The sequence below is a fragment of the Mus caroli genome, unplaced genomic scaffold (assembly GCF_978045245.1).
Source record: "Mus caroli unplaced genomic scaffold, Mus_caroli_1 scaffold_18, whole genome shotgun sequence".
Taxonomy (NCBI): Eukaryota; Metazoa; Chordata; class Mammalia; order Rodentia; family Muridae; genus Mus; species Mus caroli.
This window is the reverse complement of record NW_028227273.1, coordinates 72415429-72439500: the sequence shown is the minus strand read 5'-3', so window position 1 is coordinate 72439500 and position 24072 is coordinate 72415429. Positions and strand designations below refer to the sequence as shown.

Sequence of the window (24072 nt, the reverse complement as noted above, 5' to 3'; positions counted from 1 at the left end):
TTAGGTGGGGGTGGAAAACATAAGTGTTCCAAGTGGGAGGAGTATTCCCAGTGGGAGGAGTTAGGGCAGTGACGTGAACGGAAGCTGGAAACTGGGTGTGGGAGGCTGGAGACGTGGGATTGAGAACCAAAGCCAGAAGTGTCAAGGACCTGTCACGTCCAGAGCTCGCGGCCCTGCACCGTGGGGAATCGCGTGGTACAGACCTGGGGTCGGAGGACACAGAGGACTTCGTGGGAAGCTGAAACTCCAGGCAGCCGCGGGTGTCTTGCGGGCATTCTGGAGGAATCAGCAATCAGCTGCAAAGCGGCGAGAACCGGAGCCAGGCGGCCCTGGAACCGCCCAGGTCAGAGTAGCTGCGGGGTTGGAAAAGGGCGGGAAGGGAACTGGGTGTGATCGGTTTGTCTTCTGATTCTAAGGAACCTGGCTCGGGAATTCTGCTGTAGATGTCTTTCTTCCCTCTTCCCTTGTCGAGAACTTTTAGCTCACATAAATCAGACTAGTCCTGTCTTTTTTTTTTTTTTTAATTGATCTTCTGAATGCCAAATGTTCCTATTAGAATACTGTAGTAGAATATTTGAATCTATGTATTGATATTTGAAAACCAATTCTGTTTGTTCAGGTTAAAAGGAAAAAGCTCTTGAAATTTACATTCATTCACTCTAACTGGCCTGTTTTACCAGGAGACTTACAGTGACTTGGCATCCCCGGATATCTTTTAGATACTATCTATATATAAAGGAGTGGTTGCAAATAATCCGAAAGAATATTTTATTTTTGCAAATTACATAGGTATGGTTGTGAACATTAACATTTATAAGTAAACTTTTATTTCTCATTTTTAATTTATTTACTTTACACTTCTATTGCAAACACCACCCCTCCCCCCACTTCCTCTCCTCCCAGTCCATTCCTCCTGCTTCTCCTCCACCAATTTCCTCCTCCATTTCTCCTCAGAGAAGGGGAGGAGTCTAATGGCTCAGTCTTGGCAAGTCAAGTTGAAGTAGGACTAGGCTTATCTACCATTGAGACTAGACAAGACTGCCCAGTTGGGAAAGGAATCCAAAGGCAGACTACAGAGTCAGAGACAGCCTCCGCTCCAGTTGTTACAGGGCCCACGTGACAACTAAGCTGCACATCTGTTACAGTTCACAGTTAGAAAGGACATTATAAGCACAAATCTTTAATCCCTATCTTGGGAAACAGGCAGGTAGGTCTAGAAGATCCTTGTCATCCTGGTATACAGACATAGTTTAAGGACAGTCAGGGCTATGGAGAAATCCTGTCTATTGGAAACGGGAGAAGAAAAATGAAAGAAAACACGAATGAAAGGTATTGTTGTAAACTATAATACTATAAAGCGTCTTTTGAATAATTAACTTTTCTATATTAGAAAAATGTCAATAGTAGTCTTTTTTCTCCTTTCAAGTAAAGGACTCTGTCCGTGGACATACAACCAAACTGTAATTTTTTTGGGTTCTTTTGTTTGCTGTGTTTGAACCCTGAACCCATTGTGTTCCTGCATCTGGACTAAACTCACCTTGTAGAGTAGGCTGGAGTGGAAGTCACTGAGTTCCACTCAACTCTGTCTCCTGAGTGCTAGGATTAAAGGTGTGAACCAAGACAAATATTTTTACTGCTGTTTTGTATTTTGTGGTCAGTTCACAGCCACTGGTGTGACTGTGGACTTCTTCAAGAAGGAGGGGCTATGTCAGGACCATGCTGGGGAGGCTTTGCACAGAGACTGGATGTTGCACAGTTACAGCACTCTGGTTTGTGTGGGTGCGAATAGTTTGCTTCCAGCCTCCCTTGCTCCTCCTCAGGGTTTTGGGGATGTTATTTTGCAAGCCTTTGGGGGTATAAGGATTTTGAATCCCTTTGGGGGTATAAGGCTTCCATCATTCTTAGTCCAGGATAAATAACGACCTCCCTAGTATATAATATTCTCATCCCAATCATTCCATTTCATTTCTGCCCACCAGCTTCCACTGATCTATGAATAGAAGTGAGGTTCAACTTATGCTAACCAAAAATGCTTTCTAAATATTTTCAATATTCTGAAACTGCATGAGAATTGGGGGGGATCGTTGTGCAATCCTCTCTTAACCTTCTGATCACAGTACTGTGTTACAATCCAGGTGCTTTTTGAAGAATCACTTTCTCATGTACAGGGCTCGCTGATCACCCAGACCGGCTTATCTGTGGAAACCTAGAAGGTGGAGAGGGAGGAGACAGTAGCTAAGGATCCAGGTATGTTGGAGGATTGGTGAAGGGATGGCAAGGGATTAGAGTGAATATGGAAGTGGGACATGAAATCAGTTTTGCTGCATTCTGTTTCACTAGAAATAATTCTGGAGACTTCCACTGACAAAAATCTCTTCAGGATGATTCTATTGTAGAAGTGAGAAGACTTTGTTCAGAAGAACTGATGCTAGGTGGCAATAAGATTTTACTTGACTGTGCATATGAGTGATGCTGTCCTTATTCCATGCATATCACTGATCTACATACCAATATTAAATGATTTTCATATATTATAAAATTATAAATTAAAACCTCTAGATGTAATGTTTAATAATTTTTGGATCTTTTATTATTCTAACACCTTCTTTAATTTTTAGTGTCAATTTCACCATTCCTGGAAATAATGCCAACAGAGTTTTGATGAGAATCAGGAACCATATTGGCAGACATGTAAACACAGTCTATCCCGTCTTTCCAGGGATATCTCCTATTGTCTGTTGTCATGACAATTCCAAGTGGTTTCCATTGCTGTGATTGTAATATACTGTGAGGTCACCTCTAGGTGTGATCCTCTTCGCAGTTTCCAGCTCTGTGCTGCTCCTTGGTAATTTCAGGATTACTTTCTGTAAAATATGCAAATAAGATTTTAATAGGAATTACTTGACATCTCCTCAGTTGTCTTCCCATGTTTGAGAAGCACATGGTCAGTGTGCCTGTTTTCACATGTTTTATGTAGTCTGTTACAGATGTCTGCATTCTAGGTTTTGTGATCCGCACCCGAGTTGGTCAAGGACTTTCTATCTAATGGGCCATTTGCTAGTACTCTTATTTTGTATATTAATACTTTTGTCTTAATTTTCTGTCACTAGTATAATTATGATTATCAGTCTTTACTGAACTCCAAATTCATAGTATTTAAAAAAGATTCTTTTTTTCTCAGTATTTTGTATCTGTCAATATGAAATTAATTTTTGGTAGAAAACATATTTTTAATCTTAGCTTTCATTTTGTGGGGTTTTTTGGTTGTTATCTTTTTTCTTTTTTTTTTCTGAAGTGCTTATATTTTTGGCTTAGAGATTATTATCCATGTACATTTCATTAAATTACTGAAACAAGTACATTTGTTATTGTTTAGGAACTTCTGAGTGGACACTGATAATGCAAAATTGGAACCTGTGTATAACAAATTTGCATTTTCCTATGACCTGAAATGAAGAGCTTTTTATTATGTACATATTGAACATTTCATCTGCTCTTGAGTATGGTCTGTTCAATTAATTTGCATATTTATTGCTTATATTATTGTTTCCTTCCTTTATAATTTTTAATGGGTTTTATATTTCTATCCATAATACTGTAGAAACCTAATATATTTATCTACTGGAGAGTTTGTCTCTTCAAGCTTTATAATTATCAGTATTTCCCTGGATATTTTAATTGTACACAGTACTATTTGTCAGTTCCTGCTCTTGTATCAAGTGTCATTACCTTGTTATTCTGCAGGATTCACTATTTCAGATCCTACATGAAGGTCTTTGATTCTTTGTATGGTAGAGAGACTTGGACCCATGTTCGTGTTTTTATATGCAGATAGATACTTTTCCCAGTACTGCTGCTTGAAGAGGCTGTCTAGTCTGCAACACATGTTTATGATATTTTGGTGACATTCACCTGGTCATTGCTACTGGACAAGTCTGGATCTGCTGCACTTTTGAATTGATCATTTGGAATCACACTGGAATTGCTCATCTTCCATTTAGATATTTATGTCATATGTATATGAGTATTTTGCTTGCATCATATCTATTCTAGACCTGGAGTTATGGGCAGTTGGGAACCATGTATTGATCCTAGTTATGGAACTTGGATTTCTACAAGAACAGTAAACAGTGGAAGTACTGAGCCATCTCTCTATCCCTATATTAAGTGTAATTTTTGTGCATAGGAATAAGAGAAAATGGTCTAAAGCCTTCTAATCATTTTTATGTGGTATGTACACATTTTTCAATTTAAACATACATTTATTATTTTAAATAATTTTTCCTTTAAATATTGTTGTATGTTTGTGTGGATTCTCAAATATACAAATACACCCTACTCAATCTGTATGTTTTCAGGGGTGAACATTTGGTATTGGATGTTCTATTCTCTGGGAAAGGCTATTTCTCCAACTAACTCTCCACTGAATTCCTTAGTGTTTGACTAGGGTTGAGGCCGAGTGAGTTTTCTCCATTCCATATAGCATGTTTCTTGGTGTTGTCCTTGTTCAGCTCATGTTTAGACAATCTCAGAGCAAACATCCTGTTCCTCTGGCCCTTAAAATATCTTCCTTCCTTTTTTTTCCCTATTTTTTTCTTGGATATTTTCTTTATTTACATTTCAAATGTTTTCCCCTTTCCAGGTCTCCCCTTCGGGAACCCCCTATCCTATCCTTCTTCCCCCTGCCTCTATGAGGGTGCTCCCCCAACCAACCGACCATTCCTGCCTCACCACCCTGGCATTTCCCTACACTGGGGCATCGAACACCCTCAGGCCCAAGAGTCTCTTATAGTTTTCTGGATATTGGGGTTTTGACCTATTTGAATGAAATATTCACAATATTTGACAAACTAGACAAACATATGAAAACACAGAATTAAATAAATTATTTTGATTTAAAAAAAAATCTTCCTTCCCTCCAAACCCCAACTTGCCTTAAGCCCTCAGTGACCCCTGAGCTTTAGATGCAGGACTTGTGTTGCTTATGTGTCAGTTGAGACTGAGCATCAGAGCTCTGCAATTTGACTGATTGTAGTTTTCTGTATAATATTCATGTGTTCCAGAAAGAACTTTCCTTGATGAGGGGTCAGGAGTACATTTATATATGGCAATTGGATAAATATGTAGAATGCTATTTGGGATTATTGTGGTTTTGTAATTTACTGGTTGTAGGTTCTCCTCCTCCTCCAAGATCCATGACTTGATAAGCCCAGGAAATACTGTGTAATTTGCAATACCAGGCATGATTTCACTCGTGTTGAGGTCTTAAGGCCAATTAGAAGGTGTTGGTTACCGCCAAGGTATGTATGTCACACTTGCAGCCTTGGGTTATGGTTCAGTGCAGATCATTGTGGGTCATAGCTGTCATAGCTGGGTAGACTGTTGGTTGGCTCCTTCCTTTGTAAACGTACATGTTGCCTTCTGGTACCACGAGAGCTAGTCCCAGGGAGGATGCTTTACATTCAGACCCATCTTGAGTTTCATGGTTTTGCTTCCAAAGTACAGGGCATCTTCAACAAAAGGGACTCACTTTTTACCTCTGGGAGGGAACCAAGGGCAGCATCAATAGCATATAATGTTTTAGAAATCTCTTGGACAGCTGAGACCAACAATTTGAAAGCATTCTTCTCATGCCTGGTGTTGGTAGTTTTGTTAGAAAAATTTTTAGCTTTTGTGTATAACATTATCAGCCCAGATAGGAAGTTTTCATTTAAACTCTAAGTGGATATGTCTACACAGACTGCTATGTCTTGTTCATAATTGGATAATAATATGATTCCTTATTGCTCTTTCAGACAACCTTATTTTATTTTACCATCCCTTTTTTGTGTTGGGGGATTATATCTCTCCCTTCTCTATAATTAAATCCCTGCCCCTGTTTTGCCATTTCCTGATTCAAATCATTTGTTCCCTACTATCACCTATCTATTACTCCCCCTCATCCCACCATGGTCTGTTTTTACTTTTCTAGTTACTGCACTTACTCATGTTGTGAACTCACATCTGAAGGTTTGTAGCTAGGAACTTCATTTGAGGGTGAACATTCAATATCTGTCTTTCTGGTTTTGGGTTACTTCACTCAGTGTGATTTTTTTCTTGGTCCACCCATTTCCCTCCAAAGCTCATTCATGCTTTGAATTTTTAAAACAGCTAAATAGTATTCCATATTGTACATGTACTACATTTTCCCTATGCATTTGTCAGTTGAAGGTCATTTAGTTATTTTGATTTATAGCCATTGTGAGCCACATGGGTATAGCATGTATCTATGGAGTACGATGTTGTGTCTTTTGAGCATATGCCAAAGAATGGAAGAACCGTGTCATGTGTTAGATTCATTTAACTTAAGGGTTTGCTTATTTAATTAAGAACTCTCCATATTGATATCCATAGTGGTTGCATTTTTTCTTCATGTGTTTTTATTCCCAATGCTTCTATTGTTTATGTTGTTGCTGGCTGGGTTATTGGTAGTAGTCTTCCTTCTCTGTGGTAATTAGAGGTTGGCTGTCTTATCCATGGTTCATTACTTCCTACTTCTCCTGTATTTCTCTTCTTCACAGGCAATGTATTATTGTTTCCTATGTTCTCATGGATAATATTTCTATTTTTCCTGTGTAAATTTTGCTTCTGATTTATTATGTACTGTGCTGCTTTAGGGAAGTGAATTGTGTTGATTGGTGACTATCTTGAAACTCTATATGTGACTATGCACTTATCTCTGCATCAATTTAAGGAGACTATTTTTCTGGATGCAACAGCATGGCTGTCGGTGATTTTTCTTTCCAGCCTTCAAATCTTGTTCTATGTTCTCCTGGCTTTGGGATCATTGACAGGACACCTGGTAGTATTATTGTGCTTGGATCTTTTAATGTGGTTTGACATTGTTCATTAATAGGTTTCAGTATTGATTTTTTTCTTTTCTTTTTTTTTTCCCCCCTTACATGAAAGGACCACAAGCTGGCTATTCATCATTCCTGAAAGAGAAATTTAAAGAAGAGAAACAACAACAACAACAACAACAACAAATGGCTGATTCTCCAGTAAACATGTCCCAGGTCAGTGGTCATGTCCACGTTTTTCTAGAAATGTTATATTTTCAAGCACTACAAACCTTAATTTTCTGCTTCTGATAATCTTTGTCCCTGCCTTTCTTGTAGGCAAGACAAATTTTGGGTCGAAAGTTTTGTGGGTGGGTTGGTGTCTTTATTCCTCCTCTGGGCATCCTTGCTGGTTACAGGAGGTGGCCTCTTCAGGTTCCATATCCTCACATTTCTGTGTCTCAGCTAAGGTCACTTGCATTGACTCCTAGGAGCCTCTCCCATCCCAGTATCTGGCTTGTCCCAGAGATACTTCCACCCCTCAAACCCAGCCAGCTCCAGATTTCCATTCATTCTCCTGGCCTTCTATCCTGTATTTCCCATACCTGAACCCCAAATTTTCCTCTCTACCCTCTCTCCCAGCTAGTTCCTTCCCTCTATCTCCCTCCTATGTCTATTTTATTCCCCCTTCTAAGTGAGATTCAAGCATCCTTTCTTCTTGTTCAGCTTCTCCATATCCTATTCAGCATAGGTGGTCACTTGAGGTTTTGATCTTGCTTATTCTGGTGGGTGTTAAATATAATCCTAGGGTCATTTTCACTAGCGTTTCCTTGATGAATAAGGACGGTGAACATTTCTTTAAGTGCTTCTTGGCCAGTTGAGATTCTTCGGTTGAGAACTGTCTGTTTAGCTCGGTACCCATTTTTAAATTGGGTATTTGGATTGTTGGTTAGTATTTGAGTTGAATGTACATTTTGTATATTAGCCCTCTGTCAGGGTTGATAAAGCTCCTTTCCTAATCTCTAGGCTGATGTGTTTTTGTTTTGTTTTGTTTTCCTGTTGATAGTATTTTTTGCCTTTTCAGTTTCTCAAAGCTTTAGTCCATGAGGTCCCATTATTAACTTGTTGATCGTAGTTCCTGAACCATTGGTGTTCTGTTTAGGAAATTATCTTCTGTAACAGTGAAGTCAAGGCTACTTCCCACTTTCTCTTCTATTAGATTTAGTGTATCCAGTGTTATGTTGAGATCTTGGTCCTCTTGGACTTGAGTTTTTGGCAGCATGATAAACATGGTTCTATTTGCATTCTTCTACATGTACACATCCAGTTAAAGCAGTTGTCTTATTGCATCTAGAAGATGCTTTCTTTTTTCCCTTGGATGGTCAAAAATCAAGTGTACATAGGTATGGTATTAGTTTATTTCTGGGCCTTTGATTTGATTTCATTGACCAACCTGTCTGTTTCTATACCAATACCATGTAGGGTTTTTTTTTTTTTTTTTTTTTTTTTTTGCTATTGCTCTGTAGTCCAGCTTAAAATCAAGAGTGGTGACTCCTACAGAAGTTCCTCCCCAACCCCCAACTGGATTGTTTTTGCTATCCTGGGTTTTTTTGTTTTTTAATATGAATTTGAGAAATGTCCTTTCAAGGTCTATCAAAAAAATCATGTTGGAATTTTGATCAGTGTTGTATTGAATCTGTAGGTTACTTTTAGTTAGATGGCCATTTTTAATATTTTAATCCTACCAATCCATGACCAAGGGAGATATTTGCATCTTCTGATATCGTCTTGAATTTCTTGCTTCAGAGACCTGAAGTTCTTGTCATACAGTTGCTTAGTTAGAGTTACACCAAGTGATTGTATAGTATTTCTGGTTGTTCTGAAGGGTGTTGTTTCCATGGTTTCTTTCTCAGCCCATTTATTTTCTGAATAAAGAAGGACTATTGATTTTTTTTGAGTTAATTTTGAGCCACTTTCTTCAAGGTGTTTTTCAGCTGTAGGAGTTCTTCCATATAGTTTTTTTGGTCACTTATCTGTGACCTATCTTATCATGTATGACTAAGGATACTTTGACTTCTTCCTTTCAATTTGTATCCCTTTGATCTCCTTTAGTTGTCTCATTGCTCTAGCTACAACTTCAAGTACTATCCATATTGAAGAGATATGGAGAGAGTGGATAGCCTTGCCTTGTCCCTGATTTTAATGGAATTGATTTCATTTCTCTCCATTTAATTTGAATTTGGCTGTTGACTTACTGTATATTGTCTTTATTGTGTTGATGCTTGTGCCTCATATCCCTGATCTCACCAATAATTTTAACATGAAGGGTGTTGGATTTTGTCAAAGGCCTTTTCTGCATCTAATGACATGACCATGTGTTTCTTTTCTCTCAATTTAATTATATGGTCAATTATATTGATGGATTTTTGTATAATAAACAACCCCTGAATCCCTGGGATGAAGTCTACTTAACCATGGTGGATGCTGTTTTTGATGTGTGTTGGATTTGGTTTGCAACTGTTTATGTAGGGAATGTGAAAAATCCTTTATCCAGTTTCATATTTAAAACATGTTTTACTTTATGCCCAGTTCTTTCATGTCACATGTGATACTATCCTGTCATTATAAATTTTTTAGTTTGCAAAATGATAGGGGCCCATGTATCTTCCTTATAGACGTCTCCTTTGGGTTCACCACTCAGCAGCCCTTTCTCCTCTCCACTACTTCCCTGTGTACTTGAACCATTCTTCCTCAGTATTCAACTTCTCTAATTTCATATCATCCATAACCTACTATCCATTCTTTCTTTCTGAATCTCCCTCTATTGGTCCATTTCTAACTTCCTAGCATCTACATGCAGTCTTATTTCAACAAACAAAACAGAAACATTGAAGCTAAGATGCGCATATGAGAGGAAACGTGTGCTGTTTGACTGTTGGGGATTAGTTGGCAGAAGTCTCCATATTTTCCAATTGCCTACATTTACATCCAGGTTTCACACTTTCATTTTTATTTACAACTGAATGATATACCATGTTCTATAGATATGTATCATGTTTTTATTTGCCTGTGTGTCAGATGATGGATAACTGAGTTGATTGCAGGCCTAGACATTGTGAATAAAGCAAGAAGAACATGATGGGCAAGTGATCATTGGTAAGATAGAAACTCCCTGGATTTGATGCCCATGAGAGGTTACTGTGTAACAGAGTTCTCTAAGATTGAACCTTTTCATGTTGAAGGATACTCTGTAGAAAAATAGGGTGTTATAGGAAAGGGAAATTAACTGAATGCCTTAAAGGCTGGGGAGTGAATGGGCCATGAACTGTCCAACCAGAACCATGAACTGTCCATGCTCAGAAATAAAAAACTTAATAGTTTTAGGAAGTCTCAGAAACTGGCAAGATTCACTAGAGCCTTCCTGCCTCAAGCATACATAATTGGCAAGGACTGCTGACAGGGTCATACAAGATGAGTTTTACAGAAGATGCTCAGACGAGCCATGAAGCAGACACTGGTCAAGCTGCCTGGACTATGGAACAAAAGGCACGCTCATGGAGGGAGTGGCTTATTAGGTCACTTCTCAACTCAGGTGAGCTGCATGGAACTGCAGTGATCCCCAGGTTTCCATCTTTATTATCCACGACTCTCACAGGTGGCAGCTATCATTGAATCCTTTCTGTTTCTATCGGAACCCCCCTCACCCACATCCTTATAAGTCACCCCAATAAAACTCACTAATCCACTGGGCTTTACAAATGACCCAGGGGTTAAGAATACTGTGTGTTCCTTTGAAGATTCACTTTATTTTCCCATCATCCTCACATGGGCGCTCAATCTCTCATCTCAACTCCAGAGCCTACAATGCCCTTTTCTGGCCTCTGCGAGGACGAGGGACACATATCATACACAAACATAAATGCAGACAACACGACTAAAAAAGAAACCACACTGGTTCGTTAAGGTGGACTTTGTTGGTTCCCCAACATGGATTTATTATTGTTTCCTTATCTGGGGTAAGTAGATGATTGTTCTTGTTTCCACAGGAATAATATCACACATCAGTGCTGTAACTAGGTCATATAGAAGTTTTCTTTCTTTCAGTTATTCATTTATTTATGGGGGCATCTAGACTGACTTCAAAAGTTGATTCTCCAGTTTTTTGGGGTTTTGTTTTGTTTTTTTGTTTTTTTGGTTTTTTTTTGGGTTTTTTGTTTTTTGAGACAGGGTTTCTCTGTGCAGTCCTGGCTGTCCTGGAACTCACTCTGTAGACCAGGCTGGCCTTGAACTCAGAAATCCGCCTGCCTCTGCCTCCCAAGGGCTAGGATTACAGGTATGCACCAACACTGCCCGGTGATTCTCTAGTTTTTAATATCATGGTGGCTCACAACCACCTATAATGGGATCCGATGGCCTCTTATAGAGTCTCTGGAGACACCGACAGTGTACTTACATGCATAAAAAAAAAATAAATCTGAAAAAAAGAAAAATAATATTTGAGCTGGGCATAGTAGCACATGCCTTTAAATACACATTTCCACAGAAAACCCTGTCTTGAATGAATGAATGGCCCTCTCAAACTTCTATCATTAGCTATTTAACACTGACATACATATGTGTGTAACATACGCATATGGATACAGAATGTGTGTGTGTGTGTGCATTTGTATGGGCGCATTTAATACTGCCCATTTTTACCTCCTATCTATCCACTATTCTGGTCCACAATTCCAACAGTCACTCTACTGTGCTCATCTCTATTCATATTGCTTGTGATCCACTGAGATGAACTGAAGGAATGCAAGGACACAAGCAGGGCTATCTGTCTGAGTCAACACCAACTGGCCGGAACCTCCTCTCTGTCTATTGCCCCTTGACGCCGGGCAAAGTCATACATCAACTGGTTGCTATGTGAACAAAGATAAGCCCCCTGCCCACAGGAACAAAGTCCTGATGCCCTTTTGCTGACATGTAATCTTTCTGTTAATGTTTGAATGAGCCAGTCCCATACCTTTGTTGAAATTCCTCGCACCCCTATCCCTTTTTCTTCCATAAAAACCCCTAACTTTTGAGCCTTGGGGCCGACATCTGTTATCTCCTGTCTGAGATACATGTCGGTCCGGAGCTCTGTCATTAAACTACGTGTATTTACATCAAGGCGTTCTGTTCTGTTCATGATTCTTGGGTGCACGCCGAATCGAGAGTTGAGTGGGGGTTTCCCCACTAGGTTCTTTCAGAACCAGAGCCATTTGTGAGACTGTGGGTTTGGAGCCTGATGTGTGCTGAAGCCTGATGTGCTCAGCACAGGATAACAACTAAAGGCAATGACTCTTCTCCTTGAACCTATCCATAGCCAATGCCTGACAGGTAAAGTGAGCTGTTCCCTTTCCTAGAATGATTGTGGTCTTCTGTGAGGCCAGTACAGATAAAGACCAGTTGCTGTTGGTTACTGATTACAATAGTTGTATGGCATCTAGAGAATGGTGTATCTTAGCCTTTCCCCTCTTTCCCTTCTTATTGCATAACCACCTCTTCTTCCTTGGAATTTCCAGAGCTAGAGATGAATGGTGTAGGTGACTTTTTGACTTTTACTTATTTTATGCATCTGGGACAGCCAAGAGTTTCAGCGTTTACCACTCCATTAGAAGCAAAGGAAGGAAGAAAGGGGGGGAGGGAGAGAGAGAGAGAGAGAGAGAGAGAGAGAGAGAGAGAGAGAGAGAGAGAGAGAGAGAGAGAGAAAGTTGTGTTTTTTTTTCCTGACAAGACCGCCATCTAGTGGTGAAAGTAGTACAGTGGGATGAGTTCAGGTCTGGGCTGATAGCTGTGGGCCAACCACTGGCTACATGAGATTGCTCCCTTTCCCTTCTTCTCGTGTTTGGTTTTTGGGGATGGGACTCTGGCACCTGATTTTAGCCTTTTGTTGTTTGGTATCGAGTATGTGACCGAGAGGCTGATAGTCAGATAAAGGTATGAGGTTGCCTATCTGGTATCTGAGGATTCAGAACTCACAATAATGGGTCAGATAATGGGATGCAGCATCCTACCCAATCCACTTGAGTCTAGGCTGGGAGCAAGCACGTGGCTGTGCAGAGCAAGTACAGGGCAGCTTGACAGCCGAACTGTGTTGAAGGAAGCATGAAACTGAGTAAGAGCGATCAGTCTACCTGTGGCATATTGGCCTAGTTTACAGGAAGGGTGTAGTGTAGGTGGGGTTAGTGGAATGAAGCCAGGGAAACTGGGAAACAATGTGTGTTTTTCATAGGAAGTGGGACTAAACAGTCAAAGGCAGAAGTATCAAGAACCTGATTTTGTACTGAGCTCTTTGGGGAGTGGGGGGGATACATCGTGGGCAGTCATATAGTGGTGACCTGACTGCAGAGGACGAGATGGGGTGGGGGTAGGAGGTGAGGGAGTAGGGGTACCACGGGACCAAACACTTCCCTAAGCTGCAGGTGCCAAGTGGGTCATCCTGGAAGACTCAACAGTCTGCAACCATATAGATGGGAATAGTTGCACTGGGTCCATGGAACCTCCTAGATCAGAGGAACTGCAGGAACAGGCAGGCAGGAAGGAGTGATCATTTTCTCTACTGTTCATAAAGATGACAGCTCTCAAAATTTTTGCTGTCAATAAATTTTCAATAATATTAACTGGAATAATACTATTTTTAAATCAATCTTATGGCTGCCAGATATGCTTATAAGAATAAACCAGTAGAATATTTGAATTTATCTGTTGATATTTGTAACGCAGTCTCTTTGCTGTGGTGGAAAGGACAAAGCTTGAAATTTACAATCATCCATTATAATATCTGTGATCTACCACTTCCCTATTCAAGAGAGTGGCATATGTACCTAGGGACTTGGATTTCCTGAGAGCTTTTAGATAGGAGTCATGAAAGGAACTCCTGCAAATTTAATTGAATCTGAAAATACAGTTTGTGAGTTCTACAGGTATGGATGTAAATACTAACTTTTAAAAGTAAACTGTCTATCCACCATTAATTTTCCATCTGAAACGTATGTAATCTGTGATGTAAATACAGTGTTGTAAAAAGTGTGCAACCAGGTTTGGTGAGACTCTGCTTTTATCTCAGCACTCAAGAGGCAAAGGCAGGTGGGTCTCAATGAGTTGTAGGCTGGCCTGGTTTATATAGTGTTTCAGGACAGCCAGAACTACATGGTAAGACTCTGTCTCAAAAATCAAGGAGAAAAAAAAATAACTACAAGAAAAAGAAAGGGGGGGATGGAAGGAAGGAAAGAAAGACAGAAAGAAAGAAAAGGAGGGAAAAAGGAAAAAAGAAAAAAGAAATGTGTCTTGTACTGAGTTCTTAATGTTGTAAATTAGAGTCTGGAAATCACAGTATGTTCTTTGAGGGAATCGGGTCACAGTATTTTCACAGTTAGAAAGGATATTATAAAACAGTTTGTGGTGGTGGCACACACTTTTAATCCCAGCATTCAGGAAACAGAAGCAGGTAGATCTTGGAGTTCTCTGCCAGTCTGATCTATAGAGTTTAAGGACAGCCAGGCTACACAGAGAAACCCTGTTTTGGATAAAAAAAAAAAAAAAAAAAAAAAAAGAAAGGAAGAGAGATAGGAACAAAATTAAAAGGTATCTATATAATAGAATAATATTATGAAGCATCTTGTGAATAATTATGATAATTCAACTATATCAGAAAAGCATCTGCAATCTTCTTGTCTTCCTGATTCAACAAAAGTATTCTGCTCATGGATACATGGCCAAACCGTTATGTAGAAGTCACCATGTAGGGGCCAAGCTGAACTGGAATTCACAGATTTCCACCCACCTCTATCTCTTCAGTGCTCACATTAAAGTTGTGCACCAGCAGGAATGTTCAAACTGTTGTCTTTTATTTTGTGGTCTGTTGACAATCAGTGGTGTGACTGTGGTTTGGAGAATATATATGGCTTGTGTAGAGAACATTATCCGCCCAAGGAAGTTTCATTTACACTTCACATGTGTATGCTTTCCCAGACTGATATGTATGGTAGACATATGTTATGGTAGGATAATACCGTAATTTCTTATGAGTTTTTAGAAATCTTTTCTGTTATGTTACTCTTGCTGTGTTTATATCTTGTTCTTCTCTATAAATAAATCCCTCTCATACTTTTTCCATTTTCTCTTTAAGATCATTCATTCCCAGTTATCACCTGTCTCTTAATCCTCCACATCCCGCCATAGTCTAGTTTTACTTTTCTGGTTACTGCAGTTATTCCAGGTTGTGAACTCACATTTGAAGATGTGGAGGGAGGAACTTTCTATGAAAGAGAACATGCAATGTCTGTCTTTTGGGTTTGACTTATTCCACTCAGTGTGATCTGTTCTAAGTCCACACATTTACCTGCAAATGTCATGACTTCAATTTTCTTTACACTTCAATAATATTTTTTAGTGTATATATACATTTTTATTTCTCAGTTGGAGGACATTTATGTTCTTCCATTTGGTACCTATTATGACTATAGCGTCAATGCGCAATGTTGAGCGCGTATCTGTGGAGTAGGGTGTTGAGCCCTTTGAGCATATTCTAAAGAGTAGAAGAACCGGGTTACATGCTAGTTGTATTTAACCTGTGGGTTTGTTTATTTAATTCACAATTGTTTATATTGATTTATAGAATGGCTATGTTTTTTTTGTTTATAGTGTTTTTATTTCCTATGTTTTTTGTAAATGTTGTTCCTGGTTAGAATATTTGTAGAATTCTTCTTTCTTTGCTGTGAGAAAGAGTGGCTTGCACCTTTGAGCATGGATGATTACTTCCCTATTCTCCTATATTCATCTATTCTTCATATGAATTGTATTATTTCCCATGTTCTCCTAAATAATTTCTCAAATTCTCCTGTGTATGTCTTGCCTCTAATTTATTATGTGCTATGCTGCTTTAGTAAAATGAATTGTGTTAATTCATGACTATCTTCAAATGCACTTCTGTCTCCCTCTTTTGAGAGAATATTTTTCTGAGTGCAATAATATAGTTGCTGGTGATTTTCTCTCCAAGTTTTAAATATTTTTCCATGCTCTCCTGGCTTTGGGATTACTGACCAGACATCAGGTAGTATTCTGTTGTTTGGGTCTTTTTATGTGATCTCCCATTGATTTTTTTTTAACAACATTCAGTGTTAATTTTACTTTTCCAGTTTGACCCATTGATATTAAAGGACCACTAGCCGACTATTCATTCTTCCTCAAAGAGAAAATCAAAGAAAAGACACAGAAAGAAATGGCTAAATCTCCAGTAAACATGTCCAAGGTCAGTAGTAATGTCCAGTCTATTTCTAAAAGTGTTGTAGTTGGATATATTGCAAGACCTTAATTTTCTGCTCCTGGTAATTTTTTAATATTTACTTTGAAATTGTTGTAAACAGACCAACAAAATCACAAACTTCAATTCAGCAGACCTAGAGTCTAGACAACACAATGCATTTTTATGCAATGACAGCATTCATTAGGAACAGAAGCTCTGGAGCCTCAGATGTGATTTTATGTTTTCACTATTGAATATATGTTTGTGTACTAATCCAACACCAGACCCCCCAAAAATTTGTGACAGAAGTAGAACGAAGGAAAGCAAATAGCTTTTTTTATAACAGGCGATCATTATCTTCATGGCAGGTATATGTGGCTTAATTGTGCCATGAAACTGATGTTCTTGAGTGTAGGCTGAGATTATATTCTACTTGTATTTATTTCTCTTTGGTGTTTAATATCATGTTGGTGTTGATGTGTCTACATGTTTGTTGGCACCTCATATCTGTTTATCTCAGGAGAATCACACACTTGTCTAAGAAGCTCAGTGGTAACTTTCCAAAATAGAGAGATCAGTATTTTTGACTTTTTTTCTTTTCTTTTGTTGTTATCTCAAACAACCCCACCGAGAAGAACACTTGGGCTTGACCTCATTGTATAGAATTATGTGGAATGCATCCTTACAAATGTCTTATGGGCATTGACTGATGGATGTGATTAACTTGTTAGTGACATTTGATATGAGAAGATATTCTCATCGTGGTTTTGCTCTAGTTACTTTCTACTTGAATGACAGCTATTCAAGCCTACCTTGAAGCTGTAGGATTCTGAAATTGTTATTTGTCTAAGATGGCTCTTTTACATGCTCAGGAAAAGTTTCTATCATGTTAAATGTGGCTAAGGCAGATTTTTCCATCTGCTTGTTAGTGGTCCCAATAGCTATCTATCTGTATCTATCTCTCTCTCTCTATCTCTATCTCTATCTCTATCTCTATCTGTATCTATCTCTATCTGTATCTATCTCTATCTCTATCTCTATCTCTATCTCTCTCTAGTTGATTTATATGTTACCCTTAAAATTATCAATATGTAGTGTTCTTAACAAGCTTGCTACTGTGGAAAAGTAACATAATTCTTTGCCTAAAAAGGACTCATGAGTTCTGCCTTCCATACCTACCCCTTTACTTTTTAATCATGTGGTGTTAAATATTATAGTTTAAAAAATCATACCTGAGCCTGTTAGAATAGATTATGTCAAGGCCCAAATACAGAGAAGACTGACTCACTGTATGCATTATAGGATGATCTTCAGGCAGAGCATTTAAAAGCACATTTCCTCATCATGACCTGTCCTGAGACAGGAACATTGTGATCCTGGGGCACATGAACTCAGAATACATAACAAGTAGATAACTATGTCAATATTTTAAATTTGTGTCTGGTTTCTTGGATACTGCTTGTAAAACATGTCATCCTCCTTTCACAGAGTTTGAACATTCACTACAGAATGTGACTAACTATACTGGAAATCATTTTTTGATGGTTTTTTAAAAAATTTAATTTTTTTGATAGTGTCCAATAACAATGGTCTTCACTCATCTACATTCTGTCTCTGTATATCCAAGAAAGCATTCTACCTTGTAACACATAGTCAAAGTGTAACTTTTTTTTTCAGCATCTGTTAACATTTCGAGATGTGGCCGTGGACTTCTCTCAGAAGGAGTGGGAACGCCTGGACTCTTCTCAGAGGACTTTGTACATTGATGTGATGGTGGAGAATTATACCAACCTGGTGTTTGTGGGTAAGAACATTTTTCTTCTACAGTTCCTAACTTTTCCTTTGTAACTACTGACTTTATAGCTTGTAAACTCTCTAGTAAGCAGTCATGGAAAAAAACAAACAGAAGTCTAGGTAGTAAAAAAGAAATTTTCCAAGAGGTTCCCTTGCTCAGGCAGGCAAAAGATAGCCAGAGTGCACCACTATTATGAGCAACTCTGAGCTGGAGAAAGTAGAGACAATGGAAGCATAGTGTTTGTGCACTATGAAGAACTGGAAGTGGAGATCTGATTGCAGCAAGGAACAGCCTGATGTGAGAGGCCTGTGCTGCCTGCCACCTGAGGCCATGGTGATGTCTAGGCCTTGTCTTGGTTTGTGGCCCCACTGGCACTATGGGTCTGTATCAATGTCTGCAGCCCATGTGTCACTACAGGCCATATGGATTTTCGTGGTCTGGGCTGCTCCCTGAGGCCATATTGATGTCCTAGGGACTTTCTAAGCTGGCTCTGCCTCTTATCAGCAACCTCCTAGTGGTGCAAACTAGACTTTGACTTGGGAGAGCTTGCCCTGCTCCTCACCTAGGCTGCAGAGAAGGGCTGGCCTACATGGCATGTGTGTGCACAGAAGAACTGGAGGGTCAACTACCTTAGTTACCATCCAGGAAAAGTTCCACGATGTTGATTTAGCTCATCCCAATATCTACCCCATTTATGAACTGCTGGAACATGTGGAGGGGCCAGTCCTGTTGAACCAAAGCTGCAGGATTTCAGTGACTCATGGCAACAGCAGGATATCTAGGAGGAGCCTCCACGAGGGTCCAGAATTGGTGGTGTAGAAAAAGCCAGAGACCTAGAACCAGACCAATGACTCATTACCACAAACATTTACAAGTAAAACTGTTTGGGTATACGGCGTGACACTCCACAACTTCCAATGCTGCTAGATGAACATGTACATGGTGGAGGAGTGGACTTGTACATGCACAGCAGGACTGGTACACCTCAACTGTTCCAGGTGTGAGGGAAGGCTGCAGTTGATATAAGTGCAGATTGTTGGCCAGAGCAATGGCCAGATTTTTTTTTTTTTAAGTTTTATTTTTTATTGTCTTTTGAGGTGTAGGTTACAAAGGTGCAAGACAGATTGGGAAGGTCCTGAAAACAAGTGGACTTGGGGTGCATGGTGTGAATTTCCAGAGAATCAGGGGGGAGCAAAAAGAACTGTTAAGTAAAAGAAAACATTTCCATGGTATTTACTTTTTCTTTTCATTTACCATTTTAGAGGTGCCATGTACCCTTGATTTTGATTTGAAGATTCATTCAGAAATTCAGTAGCACATACTGTTTCCACCCATATCTTAAAGTTCCATAGCCATCATTGCAATTGACATTGTTTTACTTGTAAGAAGAACTCAAGATGTGCAAACTGAAAATTCTCCCACAATATGCTGGAGATTGTAATTGGAAATAGTAATTGGGAATTCATTCCTAGATTTCCCCTATTTTGTGTTCTTCTCATGTACTGAGCCCAGCACTGTCTCAGACATCTGTATTGTTTTCCAAAATTCTAGCATTGGTCGAAGGTTTCCTCACAGAAAACATGGATTATTGTATGCAGATTAGGCCTGGTTACCTTCCAGGAGCAAATGAGGTACAAACAGTGTGAGCCTGAGATTGGATTAAACTTTTTACACATTTCAGAGAATGCCAAGTTGGACATTTTCAGTAAAGATGAGTTATGTATTAGAAATCACTGACCCATGTATAGATCTTTCTGTATAGATCCTCACAAAAACAGCTTGTAACCTGAGGAACTATACAGTTACAGTGAATGAAAAGTGTCAACTACTGGGAGCTCTGTTCTAAATAGTTGCAGGTTGAATTATCTTAAAGGGGAACTTACAGAGACAGACATTTATCACATGTGCAATCTGGGAACAAGCCCTATTAATCTGAATTGTACTCATTTTCAGAGAAATATTCTGTACGTGATACTGTCCATCAACATGTGAGGACTGAAAAGGAGTCTCGTCAGTGTAATGAGCTTGGTGAAATGCTTCATGAACCCTCCAACTGTGCACTTTATAATAGAAATGACACTACAGAAACCTCTAACAACTACAGATGCTGTAATGAGAAGGATGCCTCTGTTGACTCATCAAATGCAGATAGACTTAAAAGCACCCACACTGGAGAAGAACGTTGTGAATCTAAAGCCTGTGAGAAATCTTCCAGAATTGCTCAAGATCAGAGAACAAACAGTGCAAACAAAGAACAGGGACAGGAAAAACATGGTGGCCATTTCAGCTCTACACACAGTCTCATGCAACAAATAATCTTCAATAGAGAGAAACGATACCAGTGTGGGCAATGCCAGAGATGCTTCAGTACCTCCGCAAACCTCACTATACATCAGAGAATTCATACTGGTGAGAAACCCTACAAATGCAACTTTTGTGACAAATCCTTTGCCCAGTGTACAACTCTTAAAACACACCAACGTCTTCATACTGGAGAGAAGCCTTACAAATGCAAAGAATGTGGAAAGTCATTTCCTCAGTTGTCAGCACTTAAAAGCCATCAGAAATTGCATACTGGAGAGAAGCCTTACAAGTGTAAGGAGTGTGACAGATTCTTTGCCCACTGTTCCAGTTTCAGAAGACATCAGAAAACCCATAGAGCTGAGAAACATACTGGTCCAGAGTGTGGTAAAGACTTGCATCAGCTTTCACACTTTAAAAGCAATCACAGACTCCATACTGGAGAGAACCCGTACAAATGCAGTGAGTGTGACAGATCCTTTACCCACTATGAATTATTTAGAATTCATCAGAAAACTCATTCTTCAGGAATAGATTATGAATGTGAAGAATGTGGTAAGTCCTTTACTGAATTATTACAACTTAGAAGGCATTACAAAATCCATTCTGGTGTAACACTTTACAAGTGTAGAGACTGTGACAAATCCTTTACCCAGTATTCACATCTTCAAAAACATCAGACAATTCATACTGGAGAGAAACCTTACAAATGTAAGGATTGTGAAAAATCCTTTCTTCATAACTCACTTCTCAGACGACATCAGAGTGTTCATACTGGAGAGAAACCTTATAAATGTAAGGAATGTGACAAATCTTTTACTAGAAACTCCATTCTTAGACAACATCAGAAAATTCATACTAAAGAAAAGCCTTACAAATGTGTAGAATGTGACAAGTCCTTTACCCAGCTCACATATCTAAGAACACACCAAAGAGTTCATACTAAAGAGAAACCTTACAATTGTACAGTATGTGACAAGTCCTTTACTACGGGAGCAACTCTTAGAATACATCAGAGAGTTCATACTGGAGAAAGACCATACAGATGTACGGAATGTGGCAAATCTTTTCGTGAAGGCACAACTCTTAGAACACATAAGAAAATTCATACTGGAGAGAAGCCTTACAATTGTACTGTATGTGACAAATCTTTTATCAGGTACTCACATCTTCAAAGACATCAGAGAGTTCATACGGGAGAGAAACCTTACAGATGTATGGAATGTGACAAATCTTTTACTGAGTGCTTTCTTCTTAGAAAGCATCAGAGAATTCATACTGAAGAGAAACCTTACAAATGCAAAGACTGTGATATATCCTTTATGTGTATTTCAAATCTTAGAAAACATCAGAAAAATCATACTGGAGAAAAAGATACTGTTGTAAATAATATGACATAACATTTATCTGGTGTTCCCTGCTTACAAATCACAAGGGAATAAGTAGTAGACTCACAAAGACAACAAGTTTGTGAAATCCTGTAATGAAGATTGATTGAAGTCTTTAAAAATGTAACAAAGTTTATATTAAAATAAAAATTCTGTAAATGTAACTGCATGGAAAGATTTTTTTTTCTTTTTCTATGTTCATGAATGCCTGGCTTGCACTGATTACAATAGTTGTATGGAGGCTAGAAAATGGTGTGTCTTACCCCTTCCTCCTCTTTCCCTTCTTATTTCCTAACTACTTCTTCTTCCTCCTTGTTCCCTAAGCTAGAGATGGTATGGAGTAACTGACTTTATTAGGACTACAACCATGTACTTTATTTAATTTCTACATCTAGAAGAGGCATGAGTCTCAGGAGGCAGAGGCAGGCGGATTTCTGAGTTCGAGGCCAGCCTGGTCTACAAAGTGAGTTCCAGGACAGCCAGGGCTATACAGAGAAACCCTGTCTCGAAAAACCAACCAACCAAACAAACAAACAAAAACAAAGAAAAAAGAAAAGCACCTTGTGCATGAGTCACATAAGACAAACTCCTGAGTTAGTAAAATGACAAGAACCCAATCTAGCGGTAAAGCAGAGCACTGCAGGATGCATTGTACTCTAGGCTGTTAGCAAAGGCCTGACCACTTCTTGAGACACTTATTTGTGTTTTCAAAATCCAAGTTCTTTAAAGGTCTGTCCAGAAGTAAAAATTTCAGAATTTCAGAATTTGGTTTTGATTCCTTATGTTTGTGTGTTGGGGACTCTGGCTTCTCAATTTAGCCTCTTACTGTTTGGTTTGAAGTATGTGGCCTAGAGGCTGGTTTTAGGATGTCTGTCTTGGATCTGAAAGATTCAGAACCCAGGGTCAGGATCAGATAGTAGGTGCAGGTCCTACTGGATACAGTTCTGGTCTAGGCTGGCAGTGGTCATACGGAAGGCTGTTCAGAGTGGGTTCATGACAGCTAGGGCTGTGTGGAAGGCAGCCTGAGATTGAATAGAAGAGAGGGGTCTCATCAGGACAGGGATACTCACCTAGAAACAAGGTGGGAGGATGTTAGATATTAAGTGGAGTTGAAAAAAGTTCTAATTGGGAGGAGTTAGAGGAATGATGTGAACAGAAGCTATGAACTGGATGTGGGAGGCCTTGGTAGATGGACAAAGAGCCAAAGCCAGAAGTGCCAACTACCCTATTCCATTCCAGAGCTCTCTGGTCTGCACCGTGGGGAATCTAGTGATGCTGATGAGGACACAGAGACTAAGAGGGAAGCTAAAACTACGGGTAACAGAGCTTGCTGCCCAGGGCATCCTGGGAAAGTCAGCAGTCGGCAATGCTCAGGGGGTGATTGGTTTCTCTTCTGTTCATAAGGAAGCTGGCTCTGGAATTCTGCTGTGGATGTTTTCCCTTCTCGATAACTTTTAGCTCACATAAATTGGATTAATCCTCATTTTTTTATGTTCTAATTGCCAAATATTCTTATTAGAATACTGTAGTAGAATATTTGAATTTATCTATTGTTATTTGCAAACCCCTTCTCTTTTTTGAGGTGAAAAGAAAGAGCTCTTGAAATTTGCATTCATCCACTCTAACTCCCCTCTTATACCTGGAGACTCACAGTGAAAGTATATTTTTTGCAAACCTCAGATAAAATTTTACTTGAGTAAGCATGTAAGTGATGCTGTCCTTCTTCCATGCACATCACTGATCAGGTCTACATACCAATATTAAATGGTGTTCACTTTTATGATTTAATATATTATAAAATTATGAAAATTAATACCTCTAGATGTAATATTTAATGTTTTTTGGAGCTTTTTGGTATTCTAGCACCTTTTCTACTTTTTAGTGTTCATTTCTCTGTCCTTGAAAATAATGCCAAGAGACTTTTGATGGGAATCAGGAACCATATATGGAGATAGTTAAACACTGTCTATCCTGTCTTCCCATGGATATCTCCTATTGTCTGTTGTCATGACAATTCCAAGTGGTTTTCATTGCTGTGATTGTAATATACTGTGAGGTCACCTCTAGGTGTGATCCTCTTCACAGTTTCCAGCTCTGTGCTGCTCCTTGGTACTTTCAGGATTACTTTCTGTAAAATATGCAAATAAGATTTTAATAGGAATTATTCAGCATCTCTTCAGTTGTCTTCTCATGTTTGAGAAGCACATCATCAGTGTGCCTGTTTTCACATGTTTTATGTAGTCTGTTACAGATGTCTGCATTCTGGGTTTTGTAACCTGCACCCATGTTGGGCAAGGACTTTCTATCTAATGGGCCATTATACTATTTGCTGGTATTCTTATTTTTCATTTTAATACTTTTGTCTTAAGTTTCCTGTCACTGGTATAATTATGATCATCAGTCTTTACTGAACTCCAAATTCATGGCATTTAAAAAAGATTCCTTCTTAACTATTTTCTATCTGTCAATATGAAATGAATTTTTGGTAGAAAACAT

At 39.0% G+C, this 24072-nt stretch overlaps 1 protein-coding gene across 1 annotated transcript; it reads left to right on the top strand.

Annotated features, from left to right (window-relative positions):
• The first annotated feature begins 90 nt into the window (after positions 1–90).
• On the top strand, positions 91–21725 carry LOC110283649 (uncharacterized). The gene is made up of 6 exons (XM_021149056.3): positions 91–343; positions 2169–2247; positions 6949–7055; positions 15986–16098; positions 17770–17896; positions 19841–21725. The coding sequence occupies exons 4-6, from the start codon at positions 16069–16071 to the stop codon at positions 21586–21588; spliced, it is 1905 nt and encodes a 634-aa protein (XP_021004715.1). The 5' UTR covers positions 91–343; positions 2169–2247; positions 6949–7055; positions 15986–16068; the 3' UTR covers positions 21589–21725.
• Positions 21726–24072: the final 2347 nt, after the last annotated feature.

Bases quoted from the DNA above. Each gene is read 5' to 3' on its own strand.
- LOC110283649 (XM_021149056.3), top strand. From the start codon at position 16,069: ATGGCTAAATCTCCAGTAAACATGTCCAAG. The intron at 16,099-17,769 runs GTCAGTAGTAAT...TTTTTTTTTCAG, and splicing joins CTCCAGTAAACATGTCCAAG to CATCTGTTAACATTTCGAGA. The intron at 17,897-19,840 runs GTAAGAACATTT...ACTCATTTTCAG, and splicing joins TACCAACCTGGTGTTTGTGG to AGAAATATTCTGTACGTGAT.